At 37.7% G+C, this 25,166-nt stretch overlaps 1 protein-coding gene across 2 annotated transcripts in view; it reads left to right on the forward strand.

Moving 5' to 3' along the window:
* Positions 1 to 25,166, forward strand: part of RECK (reversion inducing cysteine rich protein with kazal motifs) — a 70,236-nt gene that overhangs the window by 6,638 nt on the left and 38,432 nt on the right. The window contains exons 2-7 of one of the 2 annotated variants that reach the window (XM_080668667.1): positions 3,959 to 4,017; positions 11,034 to 11,108; positions 12,029 to 12,065; positions 16,212 to 16,297; positions 18,032 to 18,079; positions 20,045 to 20,086. In XM_080668667.1, coding sequence (XP_080524793.1) covers positions 3,959 to 4,017; positions 11,034 to 11,108; positions 12,029 to 12,065; positions 16,212 to 16,297; positions 18,032 to 18,079; positions 20,045 to 20,086 — 347 coding nt within the window. The remainder of the gene's footprint in view (positions 1 to 3,958; positions 4,018 to 11,033; positions 11,109 to 12,028; positions 12,066 to 16,211; positions 16,298 to 18,031; positions 18,080 to 20,044; positions 20,087 to 25,166) is intronic. The other variant, XM_080668666.1, reaches the window with a different exon arrangement.

Consider the following 25,166-nt stretch of genomic DNA (forward strand, 5'->3'; position numbering starts at 1 on the left):
TACTGTTGATATTTGGCTCTGTTGACTAATGAGTTTGCCGACCACTGGTTTGGGATACATATGTTCTGTTTTAGTAATTTTTTAGGAAGGCATTAATTAGAGAGAATCTTTATTTTCTTTAGAAAAGAAAACAAGAATGGCTTTTCATTAACCAAATTGAATTATAGCTTTTGAGAGGTTTCTGTGGCAAATCCTATAATTCTATGAATATAACTTCAAAAATCCTATAATTCTATGAATATTTTAGTTTAAATTAGGGTGTGTATTTATTTTTTTAAATGCTGTTTGGTCTTAGAAGTTGCATTTTTCCCTTGTGGCTGGAGCATGTGCTTCCTGCTTACTTGCCTATCTTTAGTACACATGTGGCCCAAACCAGCAGCCAAACCTTGATGTTTCTAATTATTGGATAATTCGGCTTGCATAGTTCTGGGGTACACTAATACCTTCTTAAACGCAAGATACATGGCCTTTAGTATCAGTTTTTTATCTTTATTAATTTTATAATTACAGACTCTTGGAATAAGAATGCAAAATAAGACATTCATTCTTATGTCTTTAATGAGAATAACACTTTTCATTATGTCAATATCAATTTTTATTTTGAACTAATTTACCTTTATTCAATTCCATTTTATGAGAATAAGAGTTTTTCTTAAAGAACAAGAAATTAGATTAGAATCAAATAATAAACGCAAATTTCTAGAATTCATTGTCTTTTGTATAAAACATTAGGCCTTGGATAGTTTTTGGCACTGTAATAGTTGACTGACCCAATAAATCCATTTAGTAGCTCTAAAAAAACACAAAGAACTTTAATTGCCACATTAATTGCGTTTGAAACCCTTCTCTCCATTCTTAATGAAGACATATGAATTGATGCCTATTTGTAGATATTTATTTCTTGAAAAATATGTGTTATTAAAGATTCTAACAACTTTTTGTTGTCCCAGAGGAAGAAACGTGTACCAACATAGTAATGGTTAAAGTTAAGAATAGAGTGTGGAAAATGTGATGGAGCGTAGGTTCCCTAGCCTGTTCGAGGGAGGGTGGCAGTTTTCTCCAGGGAGGAAATGTACTATTATAGAGGAATGCTTGGTTGTGAGGGGGAAGGGAGTTATTGCCGGAAGACTTCGGGCTGACCTCTTTAATCCCATTTTGTCAGAAATATCAGGCATTTGGAAAGAAAATGTGTCAAAATGTTAACATAGGTTCTAGCAGGACAGTGAGAGCATAGGTCATTTTTTAAAATCCTCTCCTGAGGAAATATTTTATTGATTTTAGAGAGAGAGGAAGCCAACAATAGTTGTCTGCTGTGAATGAATCAAAATTATGCCACCCTGGCCTGTGTGGTTCAGTTGGTTGGGTTATCCTGTGCATGGAAGGGTTGCCAGAAGGGTTGCCAGTTAGATTCTGGTCAGAGCAAATGTCTGAGTTGTGGGCTCCATTCTTGGTAGGGGGCATGCATGCAGGAGGCAGCTGATTGATGTTCCTCTCACATTGATATTTCTCTCTCCCTCTTCCTTCCTCTCTCTCTAATAATCAATTTTTTTAAATCTTTAAAAAATTGTGCCATTTTTTTCAGATCAGCAAAATATATATTTTTGGTGGCCACAGCATTTTAGTAATTATTTTATGTGTGCCATTAGAGGAAGAAGGTTGAAAATCACTGCTCTAGAATAGTAGCATGCCCCTCCTGATTATCTCTATAGCCAATTTATGAATTTCTCTGGGCCCATAATGCTGTTCGGCAACATTTTTTCTTTTCTCTAATTTGATATTTCTCAAATTGACACTCTGAAATGTTAGTAAGTGGCATTAAAAAAGTCTGTGCTATGAGAAATCAGTCTACTTAGATCCCTTTATAGGAGATTAATGATGAATATAAGCATTTTAAAGTATTCGTGAAGTCCTGCAGTGAAGAATCTCTTTATCATTTCCAAATTTATTTGTATATGGAACTTTTTCTCTTGAGGGATAGATAATAACAACTCACGAAACAGTGTTTAATAGAACACAAGTTTGAGAAACATATTTACATACCTTCTTTCTCTGTTCTTCAGAGTGGCTGTTCCAGACCTCTACGATTTCAGTCCAAGCCTCCAACCCCATCTCAACCCTTTTTGTTTTTAGACCTAATCACTATTTCACTGAGAAAATGGAGGTTGTCAATTTCCCTCTTGATTTATGAGTGCCCTTTCATCCTTTCCTCTTGTCTAGACTTTGTTCTACCATCAGACTGTAACCAGAGAGCATAATATTTATTCATTATTGTATCCCTAGTCCAAAATACAACCCACATCTTATATTCTGGGTATACAGCAACTGGGTATACAGCAATTCAATTCTGCACTGACCACCTAGAGTTAGAACAGACCATAGAAGTTAAAGGGCATGAGCCTCAACAAGACTGCTCTTACTTCAGACACCAGCCACACTTTGGGGGTCCTCAGGCCACCCACACTTCCGACCAGCTGGCTATAAATCCAGATTTACCATGACACCCTCAGAATAAATAATTCACTGCAATGATTTGTAGAACTCAGGGAAGTACTATAATTATGATTACAGTTTTATTATAAAGGATACAAATCAGGAGGACCAATCAAATGAAGAAACATTCATGGTCAAGTCTGGGAGGAAATGCAGAGCTTCTGTGTCCTTTCCTCATGGAATCAGTGTGCATCATCCTCCTGGCACATCAGTGTCTTCACCAGCCAGGAGAGGTTCACTGAGCTTTGGTATCTAGAGATTTTATTAGGATTTCATCACATAGATGATTAATTGAATTATTGGCCATGTGGTTGAACTCAGTCTTCAGTTCCCCTCTCCTGCTGGAGGTTGAGAGATCGAGGTGATATCCTGAGGATCAAAGCAACTCTTATCACGTGGCTGACCTTTCTGTACCTGAAAATATCTAGGTGAGACCTTGGGTCACTTCATAAACATAACAGAGGCATTCCTATTACTCAGGAAATTCCAGGGGTTTAGAGTTTCCCCAGAACCATGGACAAAGGCCACTCTAAAAAAATGGAAAAATCTTCCCTTGATCCTGTATCCACGTATAACTACCACTCTCTTTTTCCCTTCCATTACTGCTAGACTTCTTGAGAGCTAACTTTATTTGCTGTTTATACTTCCTCATCTCTGGTTTACTTCTTAATATCATTCACTTCTGCCAAGTCCACAGAAAGTACATTGTGGTCACTAAGTGGCCTCCTAATTAGTAAACCCATTTCTTTTTTTGTCTTCAATCTAACCTGACTGTTCTGGTGTATGACACTAGCTACTCCCTCTTCTGTGATGCCACTTTCTTGCTACCGTTCTAACTTCCATTTCAATCTCTGTCTTTGTTTCTTTCCATGTCTCAGATATTGCTGTTCTTTAGAATTTGATGCTGTGTTCACTTCTCACTAGAAACTCTCCTTAGGCAATGTCACTAATTTCCATATACCTTCTTTATGCTGTTTCCAAATTTGGATCTTTAGACTTGGCTTTACCTGCAATCCAGACTTGAATTTCTGACTTTACTGGAATTTCTATCTGGATGTCCTATAGGAACCTTAAATTTAACATGTCCAAAACAAAATTCACTCTTTTTTTCTTTTTAATTTAACCTTACATTATAAGTATAGTAATAGAATAGAGTCCATAGGTCAGTTGTAAGCATTGAATAAGATACTGCATAAAGCAAACTTAGTAAAATTCTGGCACATGGAAAGTACACAGTACATTAGCTATTATTACATGACAGTCTCCCTATGAGACTACAAGCTTTTTGAGGGCAAGAACCAACCGAGCATTGTCCTTGGCTTCTGCTAGATACACAGTAAAGTTTTGTTGAGTTAAAATGAATAATAATAACCGGTTGAATAAATTGTTTGTTGTAACCATTCAATTTAGCTTAACTATCTTGTTTATTTAAAGTGGGCAACTTTGGGTATTTATTTTTTCTTCCTAGGTGCATTGTGTTGTGATCATTCCAAGGATAACCAAATGTGCCATGATGTATGTGAACAGGTAAGCTTACATAATAATTCTAGAGGGTATTAGTTATGTAATTGTTTATAGTTACGTAACTGAATGCAGTGCATGATCCTGGATTGGATCCAGGAATTAAAAGAACATTATTGGGATAAATTGGTGAAATTTGAACACAGACTGTAATAATATTGGATCAGTGCTTGCTCTGATCCTGAATTTGGTGATTGTATTGTGGCCAGGTAGGATGGTGTCCTTGTTCTTAAGGGATACATACTGGAATTTAGGAATGAATAATGTGTCTGCAATGAATTCTAAAATGTTTCATCAAAATAATAGTAATAATAATATGTGTTTATGCAGAAAGTTAAACCATATGTTGCAAAATAGTGGGCCAATCTAGATGAAGACTGGATGTTCACTGTACTACTTTTGAAACTTTTCTGTAGGTTTTAATTTTTCTTGTTGAGCCTTTTCAGGCAAGTTCTACTGAAACAATACCTAAAGTCTTAAAGTCTTCCCTTTCTTTCATCATCTTGGTTGTGTAGTTCTAGCTTTAGTGCTTGAAAAGTAATAGCCTCAATCATCTTTTTGAGTTCTCAAGTAATTATCTGGATTTTGTCACTGCCTAAAAACAAGAAAGCTATCTAACAGGAATTAAAAGTACTCTCAATATTGTGAATTTAGAAAGATTTTGCAAGATACTTCCTAATTATAAAACAAGACGGTGACTCGGCTTATCTAAATAGCTGCCTCAGAATTCATGTTGAAACACTACAGCAGATTAAGTTTTCTACAAACTTATTGCCAGAAAAATAGTTTTTAAAAGCAAAAATGGCCCTTTGATGCTGTCACCATAAGGGAGTTTTTAAAGAAGCTCTGCTACTTTTGGAAACACTGCTTTCCTGACTTTTTGCTTTGTTTCTTGTTGTTTTTTTCCACTAGGTGTTCTAATAGGGTGAATGATTTTTATGAGCCAGCAAATTCTAATTTCTTAAACTCAGAAATGTTAGAAATTCTATAACTTAGTAAATTAAATGAATACTATAGTTACCCTAATATAGAACATTCTTCCCTGACCTCGTTTCACTTTAATTAAGAAATTAGGCAAAGAAATAAGGCAAATTGGACCCTAGATATTGCTCTTATTACTAGTTACACAAATGTTAAATGTAACTTTTATCTCCAGGTACACACTAAACTGCAGAATTAGATTTACTCCCAGATGAGGAGAAGTAAGGTCTGGGTTACATATGTTCACTTTCTCCTACCAAACTCAACAGTCAGGTAAGTCAGTCAGCTAGTTAGTCTTCACAGTCACTTGGAGGTGTGAGTGAGTGAGCCATGTGGAGAGAAGCCAGGCTGCTAAAACTAGCAGAGCTTACTCAAAATGAAAGGAAATACCTGGAGTAAGAAATAATTATTTCTTCAGTAGAGAATGAAGAAAGGATGGAGTCTTGATGACATTTAGGTTTTAAGTTGGAGTGAATAGTAGTATCCCTGACGGTTTTGGGAGGTTGGGAACATTGTGGTTTGCGGGGGAAGGTGAGTTGCTGAATTATCAGTGAAAACCACTGTGTGAAGACAGTTGGAAATTTGGAATTAAAACTTTAGAATTTGAATTTAGGTAAGTCAGGGCTGGTGTTTTATAATAGTCAACGAAAGAAGGTATTAGATGTCAAGGAGTTTGTGATCTGAGAAAAGGCCCTTAATTTTTAAAAGAAGACTGTTAGGCCCTGACCCGTTTGGCTCAGTGGATGGAGCGTTGGCCTGCGGACTGAAGGGTCCCAGGTTCGATTCCGGTCAGGGGCGTGTACCTTGGTTGCGGGCACATCCCCAGTGGAGGGTGTGCAGAAGGCAGCTGATCGATGTTTCTCTCCCATCAATGTTTCTGACTATCCTTCTCCCTTCCTCTCTGTAAAAAATCAATAAAAAATATTTTTTAAAAAAAAGAAGAAGAAGAAGAAGACTGTTAGGAGAGATACTCTAGAGAAGGGATTTTGTTTGCTTTGTTTATGCTGAATCCCTCACTCACTGCTTAGACTAGTGCCTCACATGAAGAACTCTCAATAAATATTTCTGGATTGACTGACTGGAGTGGTGGGGCTCAAAAGTCATAGTGCAGAGATTTAAAACCTTTTTTTACATTTAAATTTATTATGTAATATTTCAAGTTTGAAAAAATGTATCGTATATATATATATATATATATACATATATATATCAATATATTTCCAACTCTTATAAATTCTTTGAATATAGAGATTGTAATCTATTTTATTCATCTTCGTTGTACTCATATCATACCATTGCTTAAGGAAGTTGATCAATGAATGTGTGCAAGTTGTTTGGTGAAGACATGGATGCAATGAAAGGAAAATGTAGGATATTATTTGGGGAATTCAGTAAGTCAGTGCAGGAAATTAAGATTTGTTTCAGGAAGAGAGTCTTTGCTTGTTTGAAGACAAAACTAAATGAGTTATGACAGAAGAGATAAGTATGAGTTAAAAACCTCTCAAGATCAGGATTGTAAGCTCTGCGATCTGATTATTTCTGCCTTGAATGGGGTACAGTTTTGGTTATTAAGTTTTTTGCTCTTAAATGATTTGTGTAATCATAGTACATATTCTGATATACTGGGTAAGTATGCATCTTTCTTAAGTGTGATTATCAGTTTAGTGAGAAAAGTAACTGCTTCTGTTCAAGTCTACCTTATCTAAAAATATGTACATGCTGCCTTCTTTAAGCTAAATTAGTTATTTAACTTATTTATATTCCTAGTATTATTATTAGTTATTTACATTTCTAATAAGTTATCTTAGTTATTTATATTCCTAAGAACTATCTTTCTTGGTTAATTTAATCTACTTTATAGAATTATAATTTTGGAGACAAGAGTGGCCTGACAGATTATCGTTTTTCTTTTTTTTTTAATCCTCACCAAAGAATATGTTTTTTATTGAATTTAGAGAGTGGAAGGGAGAGAGAGAAACATCCATTGGTTGTCAACCAGGGATCAAACCCACAACCTGGTATGTGCCCTGACCAGGAATCGAATCCTCCCCTTTCAATGTGTAGGACAATGCTTCAACCAACTGAGCCACACTGGCCAGGACGATTGTCTAACTTCTTAATTTTGCTTGTTAGCTATTCAAAAATCTGAAACCCAGGAAACAAATTTTTTAAAAAGTATTATTTCCTGTGTGCCAGGTTCTTTACATGTATTATTTCATTTAATTCTCACACTAAGTCCTTGAGGGAGATAATATTATTGTCTGCATTTTATAGATGAGGAAACTGAGGTATGGGAAAGGTAAATAACTTGCCGAGGTCTCTAAGGAAATAACTAAAGGACCAGGAGCTCAAACCCAAGTGTGTTTGATTACCAAGTCCATGCTCTTAGCCACTAGGCTGAGGCCAAGTAGGTCGCTCAGTACATTGTTCTTTCTGCTGTTCTAAACTGTTTCAAGTATTGTAGGTTTTTTGCTTTGTTTGTTTCTGTTTTGTGAGGAGATAAAGTTGAGGCAAAAGAGGATGAGTGAAAGCATAGCTTTCTCTGTACTTCTTCCCATTCCACTACCAATGCCATATGCTTACTTCTTTCTTTCTACCTGTTTTTATTCTTCTTGCCTTTGTCTTTCCTTTTTCATTTATTTTTCTTTTCTTCTTTTTTATCTTTTTATCATGGGAAACACAAACACACACACACACACACACACACACACACACACACACACACACACACACTGAGTGGCCAGATTATTATGATCTCTGAACGCATAATAATCTGGCCACTCACTGTATATCCTATATAATAAAAGGCTAATATGCAAATTGTTCCCTCAACCAGGGGTTCGACCAGCAGGCAGGCCGGCCAACCGCCCATGTCCCCTCGCCCTGGCCAGACTGGCTAGACCCCACCCAGGCACTAATTCATGCACCGGGCCTCTAACATACACACACACACACACACACACACACACACACACACTCACACTCACTCTGAGTGGCCAGATTATTATGCGTTCAGAGATCATAATAATCTGGCCACTCAGTATATATATACACACATACATACACACAAAGGGAAATGAAGATATAATAACCACCCCCCCAAACTGGTGTGGCTCAGTGGTTGAGTGTCGACTTATGAACCAGGAGGTCATGTCATGGCACATGTCCAGGTTGTGGGCTCAATTCCCAGTGTGGGATGTGCAGGAGACAGCTGATCAATTATTCTCTCTCATAGTTGATGTTTCTATCTCTCTCTCTCCCTTCCTCTCTGAAATCAATAAAAAATTATATATAGATAGATAGATAGATAGATGGATAGATATAGATATAGATATAGATATAGATTAGATATAGATGTAAATAAACTCCCATATTCAGCTTCAGCATTATTAAGTCAAGGCTATGAGTTAAGTATGTTTCATTTATACACCCATCCACTCCTCCACCCCCAATTATATTGAGACAAGTTTATATTGAAACAAATCCCAGTTGTCATATCATTTGATCTATAAATTTTCAATTTGTTTAAATACTCATTAAAGTAGTATAAAAATGAAAACACCATTATCACTTCTTTTACAATGTAATATTCAAGTATCTAGTTATTTTTCCAAGTTTATTGTTTCATAATTTTATTTTTAATTTGAATCAGAATCCAAGTAAAATATATTGGTTATATATCTTTTGGTTATATATTTTTTCTTTTGATATATGGGTTTCTTCTTACAATTTGATGAACAAATATGGTCATTTATTCTGTAGTGTTTCCCATGGTCTGAATTATGTTGTTCACATCGCCATGGTTTTAACCTGTTCCTCTTTTCTCTATATTTCTTAGCAATTAATAGGTAGATTTAGAGTAGAGCTATTCAATAGAAATTTATACAGTAATGAAAATATTCTATATCTGTGATCCTGTTCAGTAGTCTCTAGCCACATGTGCCAAGTGAACACTTGAAATATGACTAAAGAGACTGAGGAACTGAATTTTTAATTTTATTTAATTGTAATGATTTTAGTTTAAATTTAAATAACCACACATGGCTAGCAGCTACCTTATGAAACAGATCCAGAGGCTTGACCAGATTTAGGTTAGGTTTTATTTGTTAAGTCTTCCTCGTAAATAGTATTGTATCTGGTTGTCTCTTTTTATAATATTATCAGTCATTATTGATAATCGCCTAAATGCATTAACTCACTAGGGGTTGCAAAATGGTGATATTCTAGCTCTCTTCACTTATTAATTACTAGTGGCCCGGTGCATGAATTTGTGCACATTGAGAGGAAATTAATTAGAAGATATATTTTAATACCACTATTCGCCCTTTCTCTATAATATAAGTGTCAACTAAATTCACGATCGACAATGACAGGTTGAAACACACACATGTGATTGGCGCCAGTGAGAGCTTTATATGTATCGCACATGCACAAGTCAACTTAGCTTTTTATAGATATAGAAGATATAGAATAAACTTGCTTAATTAGACCTGCTTTCTGATTTAGCTAAACTTTTTTCCAGCCCAGTGAAGCACCCCAACTTCTCTTTTAGGTAATTGTCAGCAACACAGCAGTAAATATAAACACAAAGCAGATTATATTGTAGACGCAGGGAGAGCAAAGGGTAAAATATTTAACGGCAGCAGTGTTTGACTATATTCTGCGCAGTGAGAGAACCTGAAGTCATTTTCAAGGTCCACCATTTCTTCTTTTCAGTCAGGTCAAGTTTCTAAGCTTTCTAAATCTCCATTTTCCAGCTAATGAAAAGAAAATAGGATTCCACCAAGTCTCCTATCTACCTACTCCAGGATTTCTGTGAGGATCAAATGAGATGAGGCACAGGAAAATGCTTCACAGACATTTGGTTAAATGTTTGCCCATGGCTATAAAGCAAGTCTTGTTCCTGGGCTGAAGAAACTCCAAGGAGGCTAGTCGCTAGGGAGAGGAAGCCAGGCGTTGCTACGTAACATCATTACCTGGCACCCACAGCCACTGTTTCCAGGCTGGGCTGGGCTGTGGGCCGCATTTTGCACCATGGGATCTCGGCAGCATCGGCCAGGGTGGTGGCGGGGCCTGTGTCCCACTTGGGGGAAGCCGAGTGTTGCTTTTTGGGCGCCAGGTCCACAGTGCCATTTCTCTGTAAATGGCCAGTGCACATCACAGCAGCTCCTGCATTGAGCATCTGCCCCTGGTGGTCAGTGCACATCATAGCGACCGGTTGGATAGACACTTAGCATATTAGCCATATATAGATATAGATATAGATATATAGATATAGATATAGATATAGATATATAGATATATATATATAGATATATATAGATATATAGATATAGATATATAGATATAGATAGGTAGGTAGTAGTTTGGGAGGAAAAGGCTACTAAAACCAACGAGATAAATCTTTTTTCACTGTCCTTAGCATTTATGGATTTTATAGTCTTAACTGTAACCATGAAGGTCTGTCTGATATACATGATTTTTAATTTACTGAGTCATCAAAGAGTTAATTTCATTAACTAAAGTTCTGTTTGGAAGTGAGCCAGGTAGCCTTGTGAGTGAACTGTCAACTCCTCAGCATCTATATTAAAAAACAGTTTTGTTTCTATTTTATGTCACTTCGCAGAGAAGTTTATGCCATAATGCTATTCACAAATTTATTCTTCACCAATATCAAGGTATAATGTAGTGTATTTTTTATTGTGGTCAGTTGACTTAAGCAGTTTGTAGAACAGTTTAGAATAAATTTATTGGGGTTTTTTTCTTTTTTCTTTTTTTCTCCCAGGCTACAGTTTGGTAGCCTGAATTTCTCTGTTTCTGGTCATTAGGAAATAGGGTCTAGACTTGCTATATTTGCATTTTCTTGGTTATTTGCCAAATTAACCAACCTTTTAAGAAATGTCATTTTAATGGAGATCCTTTCAAAGGTTTTTCATTTATAAAAGGAAGATATTCTGGACAACTGATAAATCCAGAAGATAATACATTTTACTGCTTCTTATGAAAAAATGCCCCAAAAACTTTTTTCTTTTGTCAAATAGATATTCTCCTCAAAAAGTGAATCCCGACTAAAACATCTGTTGCAGCGAGCCCCAGATTATTGCCCCGAAACAATGGTAGGTCTTGTTTAACTTAACTATGGAAGCTTTTGTCTAAATGAAGTCATCTAATGAGTTCCCTTTAGATTTAGCAAAATTTTCAATGTGAAGAAGGTTTGTGGTCAAAGTAAAATGTTAGATTTATCTAGGTACTTTAAAAAGATCTTCACACAAATTGCTAGATAAAATATCTTTTATTTTTATTGTTTATTCTCTGATATATGAAAAAATAATATTAAATACAAATGTAGTCTTTAAATTTCATTACAATAGTTATCTGGAATTTGGAATTGTACTTATTATATTTTGACAATTTAATGAAAACTATATTAACTAAATTTTATATTTATTTTGACTTTGAAAAGTTGTATTTGTGATAAGGGAAAATGTATGATTTTTCATTATTCCTGTCTTCCCATTTTCTGGTATACAGTAAATGTATTGCTTGCCTGCCTGAATCATGTAACTTAAAATGTCTCTAATGCTTGGGTCATCATCCTCAGCATTATGAGGTGCTCATAAACCAGGCTAAAAAAATCTGAGCTTGCCATGAGTGAGTCTCTTTAGATATGATACAGTAGCTTGGGTTATGTGACGGGGGAGATGGAGATCACACAATTCTGACTGATACATTTTCATTTAGTCACTCTATACTTTTGTCTTTGTACTTAGAAACGTGATTCCACTAAGCAGCTAGAGTAACCAGACTAATCTTCAGTGCTCTTAGATGGGAAGATGGGAAAAAAGCAAGCAATATTTTGCATCTGTTTTATTTTTCCCCATAAATATAGCTGGTTGATACTCATATAGTACTAGAACATTGACTGTTATAGACACAAACGTAATAAAATCAGCTGTACATAGTCTCTGTAGAAATTAAGTGTTGTATTTAGGATCTGGTTATCTACATAAAAGCCTTTTGGTGATTACAATTTTAGGTTGAAATTTGGAGTTGTATGAATTCATCTTTGCCAGGTAAGTAATAGAAGTGTAACATTTAGCACTTTTATTTTTAAAAACTTACTGTGATTGTAAAATCTGTGTCCTAGCCCTATAACTTAATATATACCCTTGAGTTTCTATCCTCTCTTTCCCATAGGCACTCTAATTTTCAAATGTATACTTTCTTCTCATTCACTAAATATTTAACTGTATTCTTGTCTGTACTTCTTCCATTCTATTGGTAGAACTGGGTTTTTGAAAGATCACTAGGATCTTGGTTTGTAAACCTTTATAGCTTTTTCTCAGTACTTACTCTCTTTGATTTCTCTGTGACATTTGATATTATTGACCACTTACCTCCTTGTGGCTGTATCTTACCCTTTCTTACCTTTTCCCCACTTCCCACGACCAACCACTGCCCCAGGACTGTGGTTATTCCTGAGTGCAATCCTCTTCCATTCTCTCTCCACACACTGTGCTAACTAATCAGGTCTGGGAAGGTAACTTTCAAATCCTAGTCAATTGTTTGTGACTTCTAGACATCTCTACGTGGATCTCTGCATCTAGGTGGTATCTGAAGTGCAAATCCAAAACCAAACTCATTTTATGATTGTCTCTCTTGTGAATGATACTACTGGAAACCAGGTCATCTTTGGTTGCTTTTTTTTTTTTAGCTCCATTGACTCTCCGCTTATAAAATCTTGCATCTGTCTTCACTACTCCTAGTTCAAGACTTTTTTTCTTTTCCTTTTTTTTTAGTATGTTTTTATTCATTTCAGAGAGGAAAGGGAGAAGGAGAGAGAGAGAGAGATAGAAACATCGATGATGAGAGAGAATCATTGCTTGGCTTGCCTCTTGCAGGCTCCACACTGGGATGAGCCCACAACCAGGCATGTACCCTGACTGGGAATTGAACCAGGGACCTCCTGGTTCATAGGTCAAAGCTCAACCATTGAGCCACGTCGGCCAGGCAAGCCTTTCTTATTACATTCTTGGAATAGAATCTACACTCATAAAAGAGAAACATGCAAATTGACCGTACCTCCATTACGCCCACCAGCCAATCAGGAGCAAGTATGCAAATTAACCCAACCAAGATGGCTGTGGCCACAGAGCGAGCAGGAGGCTTGGGTTTCCCCGGCAATGGAGGAAGCCAAGCTTCCCACCCTGGCCTCCACTCAAAGCTACAAAGTTTCAATTATAGAAGATAAATAAATCCCAGATACCAGGGCCTCCGCTTGGGTTGCCGGGGGGCGTGGCCAGCCTGCAAACCACCACAGGCCCCTCACCCAGGCCGCCCCACGCCCCAAGGGAACCCCCACCCTGATCCGGGACACCCTTAAGGGCAAACCAACCAGACCCCACCCGTGCACCAGGCCTCTATCCTATCTAATAAAAGAGTAACATGCAAATTGACCGTCACTCCAACACACAAGATGGCCACCCCCATGTGGTCAAAGATGACTGCCCCCATGTGGACACAAGATGGCCACCACAAGATGGCCAGTAGGGGAGGGCATTTGGGAGGGACCAGGCCTGCAAGGGAGGGCAGTTGTGGGCGATCAGGCCTGCAGGGGAGGGCAGTTAGGGGTGACCAGGCCCGCAGAGGAGGGAAGTTGGGGGCGACCGGGCCTGCAGGGAAAGGCAATTGGGGGGATCAGGCCTGCAGGGGAGAGCGGTTGGGGGGACCAGGCCTGCAGGGGAGGGCAGTTGGGGGGGACCAGGCCTGCAGGGGAGGGCAGTTAGGGGTGACCAGGCCTGCAAGGGAGGGCAGTTAGGGGCAATCAGGCTGGCAGGGGAGCAGTTAGGCATTAATCAGGCTGGCAGGGAGTGGTTAGGGGGTGATCAGGCTGGGAGGCAGAAGTGGTTAGGGGCAATCAGGAAGGCAGGCAGGTGAGCAATTGGGAGCCAGTAGTCCTGGATTGTGAGAGGGATGTCTGACTGCCCGTTTAGGCCCAATCCCAGTAGGATCGGATATCCCTCAAGGGATCCCAGATTGGAGAGGGTGCAGGCTGGACTGAGGGATACACCCCACCCCCCGTGCACGAATTTTGTGCACCGGGCCTCTGGTATTGTAATAAACTTGTAACTGGTATTTCAACACATCACAGCTGTCCTTCTGAGCCTTTCAAAAAAAATCCCTCAAGGGTATCCATTTCCATTGAGATAAAAGCCAAACCCCCAGCCTTGTATTCATGGTCTCCTAGGATTAAAGCTTACTTCCAGTCTTAGTTAAAGCCGGTGCCTTGAAAAACGGAAATAAACCTTGCATATCTCTGAACTTTAAAGGCTGTCATACAGTGTGAAATTTGCATTTCAAACACTTGTCTTCCTGGAATTGCCCACATTCTTACCTGTCTTCCTAATTATCCCTCTAATGTCTTGGAATTTTATTCATTCATATATATATGCACATACATATACATACACATTATTTTTACCAAACTGTGATTTCTATAATGGAATAAACCATATATTTTATCTATTTCATAGTCCACAGAATATCTAATAGAGTGCCTTGTACATAGTAGAGGCTCAGCAAATATGCTTGTGGAGTAATTTAATATTTTCTAAGAGGCCACTGGGTATGTGGAAACAGCAATATATGGCATTATGATATAAAAGTTCACAGAATTTATGACCTACAGTGATTCCATTCAAAATTATATCTAAAATGTGAGTAATTCTCAATAGCAAAGATTTAAAGAAAACTATAAGCAATGGGGCTAGAAGAGAGTCTGTTGCCCTTTTCACTCTTAAAACATGTAGGGATATAGAGGCTTATGATATTCAGTATTTTTAGCCAATTGTAACTATTGGGATGGTTTATATTATACAGGTTTGGACAAAAGTAGGTTTGCAGTTGTTTGTATGGAAATACTACAATAATTAATAAATAATAATACAACAATAAGCTGTATTTTGTGTCCTCACAACTATAAACCTATTTTTGCTCCACCCTATATTTTTAGAACTTTATCTGTGGGCCACTTTTTTTGCTTTTGTTTGTTTGTTTTGTTGTTTAGCAGAATGCTTCTGTTTGTTGTGTCAAGTCCTACTTTGATTTGGAGAACTATGCTACCTATAGCCTTTGAATCCCTGACATTTTTTTCAGATGTAAATAATAATCTAATTTAATGTAAATGTGGGTTTGAAGACCCATGTATTATATGGAAGCAACATAAACCATTTTTTAAAATATATTTTTATTCATTTTTAGAGAGAGGAAGGGAGAGGTATATATAGAGAGAAACATCAATGATGAGAGAGAATCATCTATTGCCTGCCTCCTGCACGCCCCCAGATCCAGCCTGCAACCCGAGCACATACTCTGACCGGGAATTAAACTGTGACCTCCTGTCCTGGTTCATGGGCCAGTGCTCAACCACTGAGCAACACCAACAGGGCCATAAAACATTTTTAAAAAGATATAAGGAATTTGCATCATTTCTACAAGCATAAATCTTTTTCCTCTTCATAATTATTATATCTCCTAATTTTATTCTAGGAGTCATTCATTGACATTTGATTTACAAAAAGGGATGTAAAAATACACTAAAATATTTTTTATAATTTTATAAAAAGGTGATATTATGATACAACTTGTTATCAGTGATTTGGTTGGAGAAACAGCTGCTGTACATAAACTGAACCAGAAGAGTTATTTTGCCCCTCAGAGTTAGTCCTGGCTCATAGGAGATGGTCCTGTCTGTTTACTAAGTACTGATTTTAAATGGTGTCATGGGTTTCACACTACTGTAGGTATTTAATATGTTTGAATTCAATACCACTTGTGCCCCTCTTTGTTAAGTTAAATTGTAATCTTTGCCTCTGCTTTACAGTCTAAAGGTGAGGAAGGCCTCGCCATGCTTTCCTGAACCTGTATGTCCTCTAAAGATGCTACCTACCCAAGAATGAGAATGACCCTGGGTATAGGGTGGGCAGGGAGATGAGAGAAAAAAACAAAGGACCTGATAATTACGCTGTGAGGTACCTCAGAAGACTGATAGCATTGGGAATAAGGCTGAGGGGAGAGACTTAATAATTTTGAGGCTCTTTTGTCTGAGCTAGTTTTTCTGTAAACACTTTGATTTTTAGTGGTATCCATAAACCAATTTGACATGCTATTTGTATTTGTCACTGCTTATGACTAAAACATTTGAACATTTTGTTTTTAAGGTGTGTTTAAGAAATCTGATGGCTGGGTTGGCTTAGGCTGCTGTGAACTGGCTATTACCTTGGAGTGTCGACAGGCTTGCAAGCAGGTAATACTGAGCAGTCAGGCTCTTGAAAAGCATGGAGTGCAATTTGGGTTATAGTTGTGCGTATGTCTTGAACCTTGCCCACCTCATACCTTTGGAGAGGTGACCTATAAAAGCTGAAAATTTAGTATTTCTTGCATAGACCACTTCCCTTTAGACTCGCTGCTTTTTCAGTTATGGCTGCTGCATATAAGACCCCCAGCCCTCTCTTATTCTTTCTCAACTTCTCTGCCACACAAAGAAAGAATATTCATAAGTTATATAAATGTCTAATCACTGTGTTATATAATTGAAACTAATATACTATGGCATGTCAACTGTAATTGAAAAATAAAAATTATCAAAGCAAAAACAATGAATATTGAGGCCTTTTGTACTTTGCCTATGGTCATGCTTAGTCAGTGCTGAATGACTCCAAATGGTCATGTGAACTTGGGCTATGCCTGGGTACGAGCAGTTGATACAGTTGGCTTATTTTGCTTTCATCTTCCCTTCTGTCTTTCATCCTGGGTTTTCCCTGAGCATGTTCTTATATCTCTTCTCACTCCTAAGGTGAGCATGACTCCTACAGTGAATTATGACTTCTTTTTTACTTGATATATCTTTAGTCCAGTTCAGGTTAGGCCCCTGAGTTATTCCGCATTACGTTTATTTTCATAGTGGTTCCTCAGAGTGTTGTCAGAAAACTAGTCTGGTTCCTCACACTCCAAGTGGTGGGAGTAGACTTAACTGGGAAGTTTAGGTGGACCTGAAACCACAGCTGGAAAGCCTCTTTCATTTTCTGCTTCTAGTTACTGTCCTCTGGACAGGGGTATGTGAGACATAGTGTTACCTTCACTTTCATACATACCCCTGCAACACCCTTTGGGCAGTATACAGCCTGGCTGTCTGCTGCTCTCCTCCAGGCATTGGGATGAAGCTGAGTTGCAGAAGATTGGAACTATAATGGATCTAGTGGGACATAAAACAATTGCCTATTCATTCTGCTTCTTGCTCTGCCCATCCTCTTCAGCTAGCCTATTGAAAATTACATGAGCTTAGGTGATAGAACAGAGGAAATAGAGCAAGAGACCAGAGGCCATGGCTCTAAAACGTCTCTGAATAGGGACTGATATCATGTGGAAGAATAACCACCCCTCAGCAGATTTGTTTTGGCTTGTTTTATACAGAAAGTACATACTTTCTATGTAAAAACTTAATATTTCTCTAAGCATCAGTTTCTTCATCTGTATAAGAGAAAATATCTCCATTAACTTGTTAAGAGAATTACATAAAAATAACTTGTTAATTTCTAGGCCTAGCCTTCCCCTCTTTAAATGCCCTTTTTGTTATATATGGATCTTTTCTGAGGAAAAGTCAGTATGAGAACTTATAATATGAAAGGTTAAAGAAGAAGCAAAATATAAATATCCTGGCAGAGCTTCACAAGAAAATTTGCTGCAGAGTGGAATTCAGCTGAAAAAAAAGTCTTCTGATTTACATTTCCTTCAAAGTTATCTTGTTTCTGAAATAACAAAAAGACTGTGCTATTATGTGAGATTAAAGCCATAAAAGGTTATAGTGAAGTTCTAGCATATCCAATAGGTTCTGGGGCTGGTGTTTAAGAGAAATTGCATGAAATGTGTTTGTTGTATATAAGGAACTTTAAAATATTTGAGCATAAGGTTTTCCTGTTTTATTCTGTGCTTAATAGCAATGTGTAATAAAATTAATGGAGAAATTTGTTGTCTAATTTAGGCATCTTCAAAAAATGATATTTCCAAAGTTTGCAGAAAAGAATATGAGGTATGTATATTATTTAACAAATTTGGATAGACTATTCAGATATTATAAAAATTGATAGAATCACTTAAATTTTAAAATGAATTCATTCTTACATAAATTGCCTTTTACTTTTCAGAAGATACAGCCTTGACAAAAATATCATTTACCTTGTTTAGAAATCTTAAGACTTTAATTGACTTTTGTTGAAATTAAGCATTAATTTTAAATAAATGCCTAAATCACATATACAGAGGGTTTAACCTATAATGTTTTCTTAACAAAGCAATTGGTTGTATCCAAAGTTGTAAAATAGTTTTTCTTAGGATCCATATTCTCTTTTCTTCTATTCCTATCCCTTGACCCCCGCCCCCCCCCCCCAAAAAAAAATTAAAGGAACAAACCCATATTGCTATTGTGAATAGCTTCAATTTTTCCTAGGATCTTGCATTTGGGTGGGATGGGGTGGAAGTACTAACTTACAAAGGCTGTATTAAATCTGAAGGACTCTTGTCTCCCAACAGTGGTATTTCAAGCACTGTGGTATCTAGATGGGAGAGTTATTAGGGCAGGAGTAGGTAAGGTGTTCCATATCATGCAGATATGTACAGACGAGTGTCCCTGATGTGAAAAGGTTTCTTATTGGGACTACTTTGTTTTGTTTCTAGAACTTCATGGTTAAATGTGACAGTATTAATGTTTTTTCATAGTATAAGACCATGTAATTAAGGATACTTAAGTGCATATACCTCATTCACCATCAATATTAATAAAAGCATAATATGCTAATTAGACCAGACAATCTTCCGGACGAAGCCAGGGCTGCAAGGGAAGCCTGGGTCCTGGGTGCCTGCCAGCGACCAGAGGGAAGCCCGGGTCCTGGGTGCCAGCGGGAAGCCGGTGCCGGCAGCCAGGGGAAGGAAGGCCTACTCATGCACGAATTTCGTGTATTGGGCCTCTAGTTTTAATATATAAACACTAGAGGGCTGGTGCACGACATTCATGCACACAGGGGCAGGGGGTCCTTCAGCCCAGCCTGTGCCCTTTCGCAGTCTGGGAGCCCTCGGGGAATGTCCAACTGACGGCTTAGGGGAGCAGGCCCAAGCCGTCAGTCGGACATCCTTAGCTCTGCCACAAACGGCCACGGCTGCTGTGCTCGCCAGCCATCAGCTCAACTTCTGGCAGAGCAGCGCTCCCCCTGTGATGAGCATCTGCTCCCTGGTGGTCAGTGCACGTCATAGCGACCGGTGGTTCTGCCATTCGGTCGATTTGCATATTACCCTTTTATTATATAGGATTGGAATTCCTATTGCTTTTTTTTTCATCCTCTCCTGAGGATATGTTCATTGATTTTGGAGAGAGAAAGGTGGGGAGGGAGAAGAGAAACATCAGTCGCCTCCTGTGCAAGCCCCAACCAGGGATCGAACCCACAATCTAGGTATGTACACTTAGCAGGAGTCAAATCCAAAGCCTCGAAGCATATGGGACGATGCTCTAACCAACTGAGCCACCTGGCCAGGGCCCTATTGCTTTTAATAGTCTGTGTGCTCTTGGAGAAGAAAGATAGGACAACTTTTTTAACTGCTTCTAGATTATAGTTCTGATTTCCTTTTTTTTTTCTTTTCTCAAAGCTTATAATTCTACCTCTTGATTAATATTTTTAAATTAGAGAATCTTATTTATCTTTTGTCTCTTTGTACTATTTGCTAACTTACCTCTGTTCCTCGGAAGACAAATTTCCAAATTAACTGTAACTTTTCCTCTGTTCTTATTGAAGGGAGCCTTGCTACAAAGAAGTAAAAGATCTTTTTTTTTTTTTTTGTCTCTCTACCTTTGAAATAACTAGTTTTAGTTTCTCTTGAACAAAGTGGCTAACTATAATTCCTTCTTTTCTCCCACATGATGTCTGACATTGTCCATCTCCTATAGCCTGTCCTCCATTATTTTAGTGTGCTTCCTTCTCTTGTCTGGATTTCCGCATTGCCCTAGGAAGTCTGCCAGTATGTGTTGATGAAGGACGGGACAGGAAAGGTAAGAGAGATAAACACTGTCCTATGAGAGAAATACTAAGAGTAGTTTACTTTTAGTAGTTTGCTTTTCTCAGTCTATCCTCTCTTACTTGGCTTAGAATTAAGAACCTATTTTCCAAAAAGCTACGAGAGAGTTCATTTTGTATATATAAAAAGTTGAACCTACAAATAATTCAAGATAGTTCAAAACTCAGTTTGATTTCTTATATGTATTTAGAAATAAAAAGAGAGACAAGAGCACTTTAATACAGAAAGAGGGTTCTGCATTATAAACCTCAAATAATCACTCTCATGATAGTTGAAATTTAGTTTAAAGATAATGGCTAAAGTGAATTGGATAAATTTGGTATTGTGGAACCTATTTTAACTAGATTGGTTATTTATCAACATTAGAATAATTTATAAAATTAGGCTTTTAGTATCTTTTCCTTAACACTAGAGTGGTCCCTGGGGTGAACTTCTAGTTGTGTAAGTTTTCCTTTAGGCTTACAATTTTAGGAGTTAGCATTTATCCTAAAGGATGGTTTTTTATAGTTTGATTAGAGATTCAGAGAGTGAGAATATATTCAAAGGAGTTAATGTTTCTCTTTCCTGGTGAGCTGATGCAGAATCGCTTTTGAGGGGATTTCCTAAGAATTTACTTAATTGAATAAAGTTAAAACATTTTAATGACATTTAAGATTCTGAGTTTTGTTTTCAATGAAGCTAAGATAAATCAGTTAAATGTAAGACATTATTATGTCTGATTTTATAACATCTGGTTTCTTACACAAATCAATAAACATTGAATACCGAGAGGCAGGAGATTTTTGTTTTTTTATTTTTTGTTTTATATATATTTTTACTGATTTCAGAGAGGAAGGGAGAGGGAGAGAGAGATAGAAACATCAATGATGAGAGAGAGTCATTGATTGGCCTCCTGCACACCCCACGCCAGGGATCAAGCTGCAACCCAGGCATGTACCTTGACCGGGAATTGAACCATGACCTTCTGGTTCATAGGTTGACATCAACCACTGAACCAAAACAGATGAGGCCCCAAAGTAGCTGATAGCAATAGAGTTGAGTATTCAGGAATAAATGAGAGATTTGAAGGCAGAATCCATCCACAGAATTTGTAGATGGATTCAATATAGGAGATGATATTCAGGAAAATATAAAAAAAATAATTATTAGTGAATCAGTAAATTGGGAGATAGAACTGAAGAAATTATTTGGCATAGCAGCATATAGGGACAGGCTGAAAGAGTTTAAGAGAAATGGTGGATAGAGAAAGTCTTCTAATTGGAATACTAGAAGAAGAAAGAATATGGAGTATATTCAATGTTTAAAGAAACCCAACAAATCCCCAGCAGGATTTTAAAAATTTATATTTATAGACACACCTCATAGCCAAAGATCTTAAAAGCAGTCAGAAAAAAAGGACATCACCTTTAAAGGAGACCATCACCTGATTTCTCAATAGCAACAGAGGAGGCCAGAGACAGAATGATACCTAAACTGCTCTGAAAGAAAATAACTATTAATCTAGAATTCCATGAATAGCAAAAGAATTTTTTCCAAGAAAGAGGGCATAATTAAGATATTTCCAGACAACAAAAACAGAGAATTGCCATGACTGGACCCTTTATAGAAAGAATTACTCTCTAAAGGAAGTTCTAAAATAGCTATAATTATTGAAATGCAAAAGAAAAAAAGAATGATGACAATACAAAGCGGGTAAGTCACAATATACACATTGTTTAAAACAATAATGTAGAAAGATGGCGGCATAGGTAAATACCTAAACTGCTGCCTCGCACAACAATATCAAAACTACAACCAAAAGACAAAAAGGACACCATACAGAACCACAGGAAAGCTGGATGAGTGGAAATTCTACAACTAGAAGGAAAGAGGAAAGCACATTGAGAATCAGAGGAGCTGCAAAAGGCTGAGGTACAGAGATGCACGAGCGCGCGGAGAGGAAGGGCGGCTGAGTGCACGGGCCGCTGAGTGCACAGCTGGCTTTCTAAAGCGGGAGGGAGACGGAAGCTCCCGACTGTGCTGAACTCCAGTTCCGGGCAAGTTTCTGGGAACCCAGACTCATTCGGGGAGAGACTGGACTGTCTGGCAGCAGGTGAAACTTGAGGGCATCTTTCTCTCAGAGGTGCTTACAGCAATTACCCAGGGGCCTCTTAGGGCAGGGCTGATGGGAAGCCAAAGCTGTCTGCTCCACCCTGAGACTCCGCCCTATCCAAGCTGAGCACAGAGGCTTTTGCAATTTTGCAAGTCTTGTCCCATAAGGGTGTCTTCAGCTCAGAAGTTCTCCCAGCATAGACACAGCTGATCCTCACAGCCAATTGGCCTGGAGGTCAATGCCTCCCAGTAATACCAACAACAATCAAGACTTAACTACAACAAAGCTGTGCACACAGTCCACAAAGGGGAGCACCAAAAGTGTGCACCTCAGGTTAACTGGGGAGGCTGAGTCACTGGGCCCTGTAGGACACCTACCACACAAAGCTACTCTATCAACTCAGGGAAGCAGCCAAAATGCGGAGACAAAGAAACAGATCACAAATGAAAGAAATGGAGGAAAGCAAATGACTGGATATAGAGTTCAAAACCACGGTTATAAGGTTTTTCAAGAATTTCCTAGAAAAGGCCGATAAATTTAACAAGACCCTCGAGGGTATGAAAAAGGACCAACTAGAAATTAAGCATACACTGACTGAAATAAAAAATATTATACAGACACCCAACAGCAGACTAGAGGACCGCAAGAATCAAGTCAAAGATTTGAAATACAAAGAAGCAAAAAACACTCAACCGGAAAAGCAAAAAGAAAAAAGAATCCAAAAATTTGAAGATAGTGTAAGGAGCCTCTGGGACAACCTCAAGCGTACCAACATCCGAATTATGGGGGTGCCAGAAGAAGAGAGAGAGCAAGATACTGAAAACCTATGTGAAGAAATAATGACCGAAAACTTACCCCACCTAGTGAAAGAAATAGACTTACAAGTCCAGGAAGCGCACAGAACCCGAAACAAAAGGAATCCAAAGAGGACCACACCAAGACACATCATAATTAAAATGCCAAGAGCAAAAGACAGCGAGTGGCAAGAAATATTCAAAGTGATGAATAGCAAGAACCTACAACCAAGATTACTCTACCCAGCAAAGCTATCATTCAGAATTGAAGGTCAGATAAAGAGCTTCACAGGTAAGAAAAAGCTAAAGGAGTTCATCACCACCAAACCAGTATTATATGAAATGCTGAAAGGTATTCTTTAAGAAGAGGAAGAAGAAGAAAAAGGTAAAGATAAAAATTATGAACAACAAATACATGTCTATTAACAAGTGAATCTAAAAATCAAGTGAATAAAAAATCTGATGAACAGAATAAACTGGTGAATATAATAGAATTAGGGGCATAGAAAGGGAGTGGACTGACAATTCTTGGGGGGAAAGTGGTGTGGGGGGTGCGGGAAGAGACTGGACAAAAATTGTACAGCTATGGATGAGGACAGTGTGGGGGGAGGGTGGTGTGGGAACCGGGTGGTGGGGAATATGGGAGGGGGGAGGAACAATTACAATAATCAGAACAATAAAGATTTATTAAATTTTAAAAAATAATGTATTTTTGAATTTTTTAAAAAGAGAATAGCAACAATAGCATATACATTGGGAAGGTTGTTTAAAGAAATTGAAGTATGTTGAGTGTTAGGTCTTTTTAAATGTTAATACCTGTATCTCAGAGGTAGTTAGGAATGCAGGACTAAAGAAGAGAAGAGATATCATGCCCAAAGATAACTGTGAAGTAAACCTTGAACTTCAAGAGTGAAAGAAAACTATGAAAGAAAAGCATAGAAAAAGGGAGAGAGCTGGGTTTTGAAAATTGCTTCTTTAGGGAACTAGAAGAGAAGGAGCCAAATACTAATCTGAGAGGACCAGACCTATGTTCAAAATGAAATGAGATATTCCAAGAAAAAGAACTTCCTGTCACCTGGCAATGTTCAAGCAAAGGCTTACTGGATTCACCTGTTGTGGAGGGGATTTCTGCAGTGGACAGGAGATTTGACTCTACAGTTCTCTTATTCTGACCAAAACTTAAGAAAGAGTACTTCCTTCAGTACTTAAGAGTACTTCTTTCAGAATCACATCTGTTTGGTTGGGGCCACCAAAATCAACCAGTTGGCTTGATAACTGTGGTATGGACAGGTTCAAGTGTCATGAGAATGCTCACTTCCAGGTTCTCCATGCATTTTCACAGGCTTGGTCCTTAGCCCACCTAGAAGTATTGGTCAGGCCACCGGATTCATGAATATGTGATGCTAGAACCAGAGATGATACTTACAATATTTAATAACTGAAACCCCATAGGCACCAACAGAACAAATGCGGGCTATAAGCCATCAGTGTAGCCATACTAGTGCACATTGGCTGATTAGAACTAAAGTAAAATGAATCTATGTTTTCTATGAATTGTGATACAGGTGTAATTTTTAAAAATTGTCTGATGATAGTTATTTTCTTCCTTGAACGTCATAATAAACATCAAGATGATCTGAGGCTGGTAAATTTCCAGGGACCTGGCAATGGTTGATGACACAAATTTTAGTTTCAGGTTGATAAATCCATTTTGTACCTTTTTGTCAGTCCTTACCTGCCATTCTCTTAACATAATGGCCATAAATATAAATGCCTTTCCATTTGTTGCATGACCCACTGAAGTATAATGCTACAAATTTGTCATCAGACTTACTTCATCCACAGATTCTTTTTTGTGCTTTCCTTTATATTTTCAGAAATTTCATCTTCATTTTTCTTCTTTCTTTCCTAGCTTTGTTCAGCCCGGTTATTTGATGTTATTTTATAAGGAAGATGAGAAACTGTAAAGGAAAGTCCATAGGAGATATTTTTGTGAGGACTCACTTTTTTAAAATCTTCAGGCATTTAAGTTTTAAACTCAACAGTTGCTAAACAAAACTAAAATAAAATTCTGTCCTGGAGCTCTGGTTCTATAAGAATACTAAAATAAAATAAGGTTAAGGGTGTTAAAAAGAGGCTCTAAGAAGCTCAATAACAAAGATGGTTGG

The sequence above is a fragment of the Plecotus auritus genome (assembly GCF_963455305.1).
Source record: "Plecotus auritus genome assembly, chromosome: 5".
Taxonomy (NCBI): domain Eukaryota; kingdom Metazoa; phylum Chordata; class Mammalia; order Chiroptera; family Vespertilionidae; genus Plecotus; species Plecotus auritus.